The sequence below is a fragment of the Nyctereutes procyonoides genome, unplaced genomic scaffold, assembly GCF_905146905.1.
Source record: "Nyctereutes procyonoides isolate TBG_1078 unplaced genomic scaffold, NYPRO_anot_genome, whole genome shotgun sequence".
Classification (NCBI taxonomy): domain Eukaryota; kingdom Metazoa; phylum Chordata; class Mammalia; order Carnivora; family Canidae; genus Nyctereutes; species Nyctereutes procyonoides.
The window spans coordinates 26,280,372-26,291,026 of NW_026575030.1; the positions used below are offsets into that span (position 1 = coordinate 26,280,372).

Genomic DNA, 10,655 nt, shown 5'->3' on the forward strand with positions numbered 1-10,655 from the left:
TTTCCCCATTGATTTATTCAGCCATGTTTATTGTACATTACTTTTCCAAACGATGTTGATGTTGGCAGTCCAAGAGGCACTGTTTGAATAGCAAGATATTAAACAACAGTAGTGAATATCTAGTCGAAAAAACTGATAATGGTGGATAAGGGTGATTTTAGGAAAACATAAGGACAATATGTTTTATTATGAAACGTACAATCCATAATGAAGTAAAAAACATGCTCATTAAGTTTTTAGTTGACAAAATGGAGATCGTTTTTGTAATTTGGAAAATACACAGAAATTCTTTCTTTTTTTTTCCTAGGCAAAGAACTTTATTAACCTTGTTTCAAACTTTATTCCCAGGCTTCTTCAGCTTAATTAGCTGCAAAGAATGAATTGTGTATAAGCAAAAACTGAAAGAGCTGCAGTGTCCAAGGGGCTTGGGCTTAAAAATATTAAGAGATCTAGATTTTTATCAGATCCATGAACAAAATTTTAAAAAGCAGTCATAAAAAAAAAAAAAGCAGTCATAATATGAAAGAGCAGCTCCCAGTAACTTCTTCAAGTTTTATCTTCTTCAGAAGTTGACTCCATGCAGTTTGCTTCATTCTTAGAAGTTTCATCAAAATTCTCTACAAGATCTGGAACTTCATCCTCCTCCTCCTCCTCCTCCTCCTCTCCGGTGGCAAGTGGTGCTTCTCCATCCACAGATTTGTTTGGGCAGAGCTTCAGCCAGTCTTCTTAAACTAGTCAGACGGTCTGCACCAAGCTGGTTTAAAACACTGGGTCACATTTCCATCAGCTGCTTGGTCTCCACATGGCCTATAATGGTCCAAGTGTTCGCTGATGCCTGAACTGTAGGGTGGTTCAAGTGGATCACTGTTCCTTGGTTTGTGAACATACTCACTTCTTCAGTAACATACTGTTTAAACCCCTAACTTCTTTAAGGAGAACTGAAGTTTTGTTTTTGTTTTTTGTTTTTTTTTTTTTTATCATCTGCTGCATTTCTTCTGTGAACCACCTTCTTCTCTCGGCAAGTAGTTCCTTTGCCACCAATGCGCACCTGTGCTTGCAGTTTGGCGAGTTTCTCCTGGTTCACGATGGTTTCTTTCCTCTTGTTGGAGCGGAAATGGGACCGCGCGGGGAGGGGGTGGGATTGGCGCTCAGGGGGGTCTCGGGCAGACCAGCCGAGACCAGGTGCACAAACCGAGAAATCATTTCTATACAGCGCCAGTTTACAGCCGTATATACCTACGGATTCCCCGAACCAAATCTCTAGCATACAGAAACGAACCTTGATTAGGGGATACTGATAAGTTTGATTACCCAAAATATCAATCACTAGGCAGCTCTCTGACGCCTCGAAGTCCTGCTTTAAAAAAAAAAAAAATAAGTTTAATCCCTTTCTCCCAACAATTCTCTGCAGGAAAATAACAAAACGAAACAAACAAAACACACAACAACCCTCCACAACTGCAAACAGTAGGCACCCGTTTACTTATGTACCTAATGGAATTCGAGACGTGCCAAGGAAATAGTCATTTTTCAACTTCATTAACTGGTTTCTCTGCCCTACGAGTGAGAACAAGTCATAGTGAAATCAAATCACTTAGAAAGGGAGCTAGGAACAATTTTTCGCGAAGAATTAAAGTGTAGGGCAGCCCGGGTGGCTCAGCGGGTTGGCGGCTGCCTTCGGCCCAGGGCATGACCCTGGAGACCCGGGGTCGAGTCCCACGTCGGGCTCCCTGCGTGGAGCCTGCTTCTCCCTCTGCCTGGGTCTCTCATGAATGAATAAATAAATAAAATCTTTTTTTTTTTTTTAAATTAAGGTGCATGGAGAACGGCAGGCGCGTTTTCCCCTCTCACCGGTGGGTCGCACTGTTCAAATGTCTTTGATCATCAAGTTTAACTGAATCAGAAAATGGGAGGAGCGGGCCGACCGTCCGACAGCAGGAAACACGCGGAGTCGATCCGTGACTCGGCGGGGAACCGGCTTTCGTCAGCGGTTCCTCCTGGTGGGCGTGGACAAGTCATCTCACCCTCTCGGGCTTCGGTTTCCCACCGCTGGGCGGAGATACCTGCCGGTCGCCGCCTTTCCAGCCGCCCCCGGGGCGCCTCACAACCTGCCCTTTCCCCCCGCGCCTCTCTGCGCCTGCGCCGAAGAAGCGCCCGCACTTCATTGCCTCTGTTAGCTTCCTCTGCGCAGGCGCCAAGTTCCCCCCCCCGTCTCCTGCGGGGGGTGGGGGTGGGGCGGGACTTCCTGTCCCCCGTAGAGCTCCGCCGGAAGTGACGGCGAGCGAATCGGCGTGCGCCGGGCCTGGAACCGTGTAAGGTGGCGGTGCTCGTTGCTGCCTCTACGCTTCAAAGATGCCGGGCCTAGCGGCCGCAAGCCCTACCCCATCTGACGCACAGGAGAAAAAGCCGCTGAAGCCCTGCTGCGCCTGCCCGGAGACCAAGAAGGCGCGCGATGCGTGGTCAGTGCGCAAGCGGGAGGGGGCGGCGGGCAGGTGCCTCCGTACCCCGCTCGGCCTCGGGCTCGTACCGGACCCGGCTCGCTGTGCTGCGCCCTTGGGAGTTGTAGGGCCCCGTGGGCTGTGGGCCGGCTGTCCCTGTAGCCCAGCCGGGGGACGTGGACGAAGCGGGCTCGCTTCACCCGTTCAGCTTTTCTGCAAAGGGTCTTTGAGCCTCTGTTAACGCGTCAAGTGCTGCCCTTCGGTCTCCTAAATACGTAGAAATAGATGAAAGATGAGAATTGACTTAAAAAGGAGCTTAAAATTAATGGAAGCCTATACTAATGATTGCTGTTACCACGCGGTACGGGCTAGGAGAGAAGACTTGGCAAGATCGAAGAGTAAAAGTTTTCTGGTAAAATTTTAGCACAGCGGGACCCGGTTACGTGTCTTAAAAGTACTGAAGAGTCCCCCTTTGCCTCTCCTCCTCCATCATCTTTGGAGAGATGAATGAAAAAAAATCACCTGTGGAGCAGGGTGGCACCGTGTTGAGAATAGTACATCTAAATGACCAATTACCATCAACCCACGGAAGGTTTCGTTTCTTTTCATTTGATACCGCCTCCGTTGTGGAACAAACCTCATTCGGGGGAATGGGCAGAAAATGTGAATGCACACCTCTCCCTCCAGCCCCTTTTTTATCCTCACACCAAAAAAAAAAAAAAAAAAAATCAAAAGTGCCATAGTGCGGTTAAGTTGTAAGGAGCTTAGTGCTTTTTATTACTGCTCGATACTTCGCAAATAATACCGTGAAAGAATCGAAAGGCGACAGTCTGATGCAGAAATGGCTTTCCTAGTTAACAGTAAGTGCTTATTGAATTTTAAAAAGAGCCCGGAGTCATGACTGAGAGCCTGAGATGCAGAGTCAAGGTTTGATTTGAATCCTTGGTCCACCAGCTTTGTGACCTTGAGCAAATCACTTACGGTACCTGCGTCCTGTGTCTGTAAAATGGGGCTAATAAAAGTGTCCGCCTCTAGGATTACTGTACAGGTCAATGATACAAGCCACACGAGGGCCTCGCCAGCTGTTCTCTTCACAGGGGGCTCTATCCCCAGCATCCCTTCATTTGCAGGCAGCCCTTGAGCTATTGAAGGATGTATGGTATTTATTTATTTATTTATTTATTTATTTATTTATTTTCTTTAAAGAAGGAAAATCTATCTTTCCAATTGTTTTCATGTTAGTTGCCTCAGACCACTATGCGCAAATATCTATAGTTAGTAGTCAGTTTTTTTCTTATAATTAGATTCGGCTTAACTTCATCTTTACTAAAATTGCCTTTTCAGGCCCTAGAAGTCAAGCTCTACGGTCCTAGTTTTTACTTTGTGCATCCTACAAATAGAAAGTTCTTTGCTCATCATGAGGGAGGCTCATTAGGCTGCTGTTGGCTGGCAGATCTTGATGTTTTTGTGGTTGGGTGTATTTTGATTAGGAGGAGATTTATTTGGGTCTGTTTGAATGTAGGGCAGAATGAAAAATTTAATTCTTTTATAGTAGGCAAATTGAAGGTAAATGTTCAGATGGTTTATTTCATTAGAGAACTATGTATGTTCCTTGGATATAAGCTAGAGGCAATATTTGATAGGCATAATTATTTCTTCTAATTAGATTCTCCCTAAAAGCTAGTTGTCTGTGGAATATCTTCACTTGATCTTAGCCAAAAGGCCGAGAAGCGATTGTCTGTGGAATATCTTCATGGGCACAGAAATATTACAAGAGCCAATAAAAACAAAGCCATTTAATGTAATAGCATTTTTTTAAACCTCCAGCTACTGTTGGCAAATCAAACTCCAATAAAAAGATAAATACAAAAATGAAGAAATAAAAAAAAAAATAAAGCTTCAGCTACATTCCATCAGACCCATGTTCTGTCTCACCCCCCATCACTATCATGCTGCTTGTTTACTAGTAATGTACTTAATGCCTACTTTGTTAGATAACAAGTACATTTTGTTTTTATAGCATCATTGAGAAAGGAGAGGAGCACTGTGGACACCTAATTGAGGCCCACAAGGAGTGCATGAGAGCCCTGGGATTTAAGATATAAAATGGTGAGCGTGATACTTTCCGATTGGGAAGATAATACATAAGCTTATTGCTTCAAATTTGTGCTTTGCAGATTTAGCAGTCATTGGGCAAGCTTCCATTCAAAGTGTAGTTCACCTGGTTAAGATGCTCAAGTCTCACTTAAAAATAATTTTCAGTTTCTAATGTAGGGACTAAATGATGCTAGTAAGTTGAGAGGCATTCAGTGGATTTGGGGAGGGAGAATTTATCTTTTAAAACAGGGTTTGATAAAAGCCTTTAGAGTTAGTTAGAGTCAGAAGAGATAATTTAGGAAGCTCAGAATATTCAGTTGTCTGACTTAAAGGAACTAAAAGGAAAATAATCTTTACTTCTTGTCTCTGATGTTGTGGGTCTTTATTTTTTTATTTTTTTTAAGGATTTTGTTTCTTTGACAGAGAGGACAAGCAGGGGGAATGGGAGAGGGAGAAACAGACTCCTCACTGAGCAGGGAGCCAGATGTAGGGCTCCATCCCAGGACCCCAGGATCATGAGCTGAAGGCAGATGCTTAACCAACTGAGCCACCCAAGTGCCCTGTTGTGGGTCTTTAGTAGGAACTTTTAAATAGGGAGTAGGCAATACATGGAAGCATTGCTTTCTGCAAAAGAAAAAGGAATTCTCACTATTTCTTTTGTACTAGGCTTCTAATAATACTACAACCTCAGACTTTTTTTTTTTTTTAAGAACTTTGAACCTAAATTTTAATGCTGAAAGGGACCTTAAATTATACAGTCCCACAAATAAATGATCTTTTGTTTGGAAGCTCTTTCTTCAGATAGCACCTGAATTCCCTCCCGCACTTCATTCAGGTCTCTGTTCAAAAGTCACCTTATGGGGCACCTGGGTGGCTCAATTGGTTAAGTGTCTGCCTTCGGCTTAGGTCATTATCCTGGGGTCCTGAGATTGAGCCTCTCATGGGGCTCCCAGCTCAGTGAGGAATCTGCTTCTCCTTCTCCTCTGCCCCTCCCCATCTTGTGCTTTCTCTCTCTCTCACATAAATAAATAAAAAAAAAAAACATTTAAAGTCTCATTGGAAAAGCTTTGGCTCAACACTCCATCTGAAATAGCATCCCTTCTCCATCACGCTATCCCAGTACTGTCTGATAGAATTTTCTGTGATGGTGAAAATGTTCTGTCTGTACCTTCACTCTCCACTGTGGTAGCCACTAGCCATATGTGATTATTGAGCCCCTGGAACATGGCTAGTAAAACTGAAGAAGTGAATTTTTAGTTTTCTTTATTTTAATTTGAATAGCCACAAACGGCTAGTGGCTACGCTATCCTTAACATCACTGCTTGCATATTAGATATTTATTTATTATCTGCATTGCTTTACTCCAAGTAGAATGTAAACTCTGAGAAAGTAAGAATTTTTGCTTTACTCACTGTCATATCCCTATAACCATGCCTGGCACATAGTAGGTGCTCAACAGAGAGTTGTTAATTAAATGAATAAATAAATAAATGAGGAACTAAGGCCTGTAGGTGTGGAATGGCTCCCAAAGTGAGTTAGCAAGATCAGAACTGGAGCCTCTGTCTCCAGGCAGACTTCTTTGCTTTTTGCCCACCCCCTCCCACCGCTCAACATCCACACCACACCGCCACTTTTAACTTAATAATAGCTGAGAGATAATGCCAAAGTCACATACCAATATAACAGCAATAGAAAGTCTGGCTTCTTTCCCTTTCACCTCTCTCCTGCCTCTTTAGAATTTCACATATGGCTAGTCTTCTTTGAGCTGTAAAAAAAGGACAGATAAGGAACCTGTTCCAAGCTGATAAGAAATACCACTATGTAGTGGAAAATAGTCTAGGCTGAAAGCCCTGAGACTTAATTTTGGTTCTCTGGACCTCTAGCTTAGCATGTATTCTACTTCAGCTACATTTAACATTCAAGACACTAATCCTCTCTGGATTTCATTTTTTTTTAATTTATAAAAAGAGAACCATAATACATTTTGTGATTTTATATATGGTATGGTATATCTGTGTGTACATGACATATTTAAGTGGCTTTATTTATAAAGATTTTTTTAAAAATGTATTTATTCATGAGAGACAGAGAAAGGCAGAGACATAGAGGGAGAAGCATCCTCCTCACAGGGAGCCCGATGTGGGACTCCATCCCCAGATCTGGGATGACACCCTGAGCCAAAGGCAGATGTTCAACCGCTGAGACACCCAGGCGTGTCTCTTAAGTGGCTTTCTTTAAATCCTATGGTGAATCATTTTGTAAAATAAGTAAGTTTGGGTGTATGTGTGTGGAGGGGGGTGTTCTTTAAAAGTGTGAGTTTACTTATTATTTTTAAAGACCTAAAATCTTAACATTTTTACACAGTTTCCTTGTTCATAATCTAACTTTCTTCCTAGGTTGTTGTGCAAACTTTTTGCTAACACCAAGCCTGACCTGATAAAAAGGGTGATTTGGGGGCACCTGGGTAGCTCAGTCAGTTAAGTGTCAGCCTTTGGCTCAGGTCATCATCCCAGGGTCCTAGGGTCCATCCCTGCATTGGGCTCCCCACTTGGTTCAAAGAGTCTGCTTCTTGCTCTACCCCATAGCCCCTGCTTGTGCTCACACACACTCTCTCTCTCTCTCTCAAGTAAAATAAATAAAATCTTTTTTAAAAAATTAAAAGCGTGATTTTCAAGGGTGTTCCAACTGTTGTTGTACTTAGCATGAATTCACAAGGACTCAAAGATGTCCTAGTTGTCTTTATATTATTGGGACAAAGAATGAGAGTGATTGCTATATACTTGATTTGTGTGTAGAAGAAAATGCAAGAGCTTTGGACTTACAAGACCTGGTGTTTAACTGTGTGGTCTTTGTCAAGTCCTTAACTTTCTGAACCGTAGTTTTACTTCACAGAGTCATTGTGATGATTAAATGACAGGTGTATGAATAGGATCTGTAAACTATTAGATAGAAACCAGAACGGAATAGCCCATATCTTGGGAATTGTGCATAGCAGACATTCAGTTGAGGTCTATTGAATATATGACCTGATTATGGATTTTTGAACCCTGGTTATGAGGAGAACAGTCTGAATCCACATACGGCCTTCTTAGAATTCAAATGTCATGTTTTCGTTTTCGGCATGATAGTACTTTTGGAAAAGGAACAGGTGTTTGGATCTCCTTTGGTCCCAGGTGTCCTGTTTCCCCAACTCCCATTGGGAAATGGACGAACAGTGAAGTAAAAATAAAAAGACCGTGAAGTTTAAAAAAAAAAAAAAGACTTGCTCAAGCTAAGAATGACTAGCTGGTGGAATTAACACTAAGAGTGTAGGTCTTTTATGTTCTCTATTTTTTTTTTTATGTTCTCTAAAACACACTTTAGACTTCATTCCTTGCACTTAATGAGATCTTATTGCCAACATACTCATTTTCACATAGTTTTGATCTTCAATCCTAAAACCTTATTTTGAATGCGAATTAAAATTATTATTGTTGAAATGTGTTGGTACATATAACTCAGTAACCAGCTTATTGGCTGTAAAACCCAGTACTACTGTCTACATTGTTATAAGATAAACCTAAGTTGGTATCTCTTAGACTTAGACCACATTTTTCTGAGGATAGCTTTAAAGGAAACCTAGTTTTGACACCTAGATCTTCCCAGTAATGATCACAAAAGTTATTTAATTCAAAAACCTTTGTAGATTTTAATGCTATATCCTAAGTAAGATAGGTCTTATTGTACCTTGAATTTAGTAGCCTAAAAGTAGGCTACATTCAACCAGAGGTGTACCTTGTAATCACCTAAGGACTGTTTTCCAAAATTCACATGCCCTGGGCCTTGATCTGTTCCTGTTGACTCAGAAACTCCTAGATAATTTTCACATGTAACCTTCTTTAAGAACCACTGGGTTAAGCTGAAGAAGTAGCCAGGGTATTGCTAAATATAAACTGTCTAAATATTTAATGGTAGCAAAGGCAGAAACTTGAAAACTACTCCTAAGGAAAAATAAGCGTGTGATGGTGGTGATTTTTGACACTTTCTTCTATCTTAAGATTCTTACTGAAAGAAACTAGAGGAACTGAGAACCTGCTTAAAAATGTAAAGAGGAAATGGTAGCTAGTATCTTGCTGACTTCAGGAGTCAGAAGGAACCCTGAGAACTCAGTTTGGGGGCTAAAATCATTGAAGGAAAATAAAAGGACTAGCACTGAGTAGTGGAGATACTCAATAGTTACTGTTTAACAGAACTTAATAGTTGGTTAAAATGTGCTGATTTCACACACATACACAACTGATTATGTATGAAAATAACCCAAGAAAATCCAGAAAAGGTGTTATTTCTTGCTATTCAAACTTTTATTCATTCAATAGATAGTTATTGTTGAATACCCTAGAAAATGCCAGCATGAGAAAGACAGGGTCTCTTTTGTCGAGGACTTTCTACCCAGATATATAACCAAGAGGTTTACACCCAGAGGCTTTCGGGATAGCCCCTCCTGATACATGGTGGTAAGAGAGGCAGCAGTGCTATGGATTGCTATCTCTTACAGTGTTGAGTGGCTCCTTTTTTGCTTATCTTTCCTGCTCAATCCTTTCCTTAAGTATATTCTTCCTTTGAGCCTTTTAGAAAAGAGAGTTTAGATGTTTGTATTATTGATGAGGCTTACCTTTTCTAAACCACATGCAGGGAATAATAGCTAGATGAAGGAAGAAGCACTTGCTTTGGGTTTGAAGAGCTGTCTAACCCAGATTATTTAGTTAACCGTTTTTAGCATTGTTCTCTGTCTTCTGGAATAGGGGCTGGGGGTAGGGGTGGGTGAGAACAACATGGATAGAAGCCTGATACTGATTGACTTAGACCAGCAAACCTATCCTCCACTATTTTCCTTTTCTGATTTCTAAATAGATTTCAAAAGGGTTACCCATATTTTGCTCTGGGGATAAAGTGAGTAACTTTCCACAGGAAGTGCCTTGTATGCGGAGCTGACCTTCTGCCTTCCACTTCATGGGTCTTTGCCAAACATACTTGAATCAGCAAGGAGGGCTTTGCAAGTCTCTTATCTTGACTATCTGTAAAAATAAACTGCCCTAGTCTTTTGGGGAAGATATTTTTTAGTAAATAAATATAGAGTTTTTAACAAAGACTTCTAAAGATTAAAAAATGTACTGGATTGAATAGTTTCAGTGATTTTTTTAGTTAGACAAAATTAGAATTTAAAACTAGAGTTTTTTTAATTCTAAACTGTGGTTTAGTAATTATGGCAGTTAGTTAATAGTAGGTGGATGAGGCATTCATTTCTAGTGGTCTTAATTCCCTAATTCCATAGCTGTAGCACGATGTTTGAAATCTAATTTTCTAATATAAATTTTTTTTTGTAGGTGGTTTACTCTGTAAATGAATAATCCTTGAAGAATGAAGAAGATTGAATAGTTTTGAGAATTCTTTGAGGAACTTTGATAAATGGAAAAAGTATTTATAATTTATTTAAAAAATAAAGGAAAATATCACTGGTCAGAAATCTTCAGGTGTGTTTTCTTTTTGTGTTCCATACATCCCTACATGGCACTTACCTATTTTCCTTAAAGGATATAGTATTTTTTTAAAAAACCCATAATATTAATTCCTTCTGTTCTTGTGTCATTCTGGGAACTCTAGATATGTGTTGTAAGGAGAAAGTAAATACTAATCTCGTTTAGTGAAATCTCCAAAATGAAGGGCATAGAAGTAAGGAAATACCCTTTACCAATTCAGAATGAGTATGGTAGCCATACCATCTCATTCAATGTTTTGTTTTTCATTTTTAACTTACTTAAAGGCAAGAGGTAGACAAGCCTTCAGTCTTCATGCTTTATATCATTATTGTTATTCTTGGCTAGTTCTCTCTCTCTCTCTTTTTTTTTTTTTTCTTTTTTAGTTTTCTCTTTTGGGAAAGTTATTTGTTTAGATTTTGGACCACGTTAGGGTGCCTTGGCTTAGAAGATCTCAACTGTTTGGCATGATTAATCTGTAGATGTCTAGTTACATATTAAGATAAACTAGGATCATTAATTTAATGCCTCCTGGCCAAATAATTGTCTCTTACTGGTTAGAAGCTGTCCCAGGCCAGAGGCTAGACTAGTATAATTAAGTCACCAG

General features: G+C 40.6%; 1 protein-coding gene and 1 pseudogene across 1 annotated transcript; one reads left to right on the forward strand and one right to left on the reverse strand.

Moving 5' to 3' along the window:
• Positions 1–212: 212 nt before the first annotated feature.
• On the reverse strand, positions 213–2,103 carry LOC129503855 (transcription factor BTF3-like; annotated as a pseudogene).
• A 167-nt stretch (positions 2,104–2,270) lies between these two features.
• Positions 2,271–10,038, forward strand: LOC129503989 (cytochrome c oxidase copper chaperone). Its single transcript, XM_055316542.1, has 3 exons — positions 2,271–2,459; positions 4,459–4,547; positions 9,899–10,038. The coding sequence occupies exons 1-2, from the start codon at positions 2,353–2,355 to the stop codon at positions 4,541–4,543; spliced, it is 192 nt and encodes a 63-aa protein (XP_055172517.1). The 5' UTR covers positions 2,271–2,352; the 3' UTR covers positions 4,544–4,547; positions 9,899–10,038.
• The last annotated feature ends 617 nt before the right edge of the window (positions 10,039–10,655 follow it).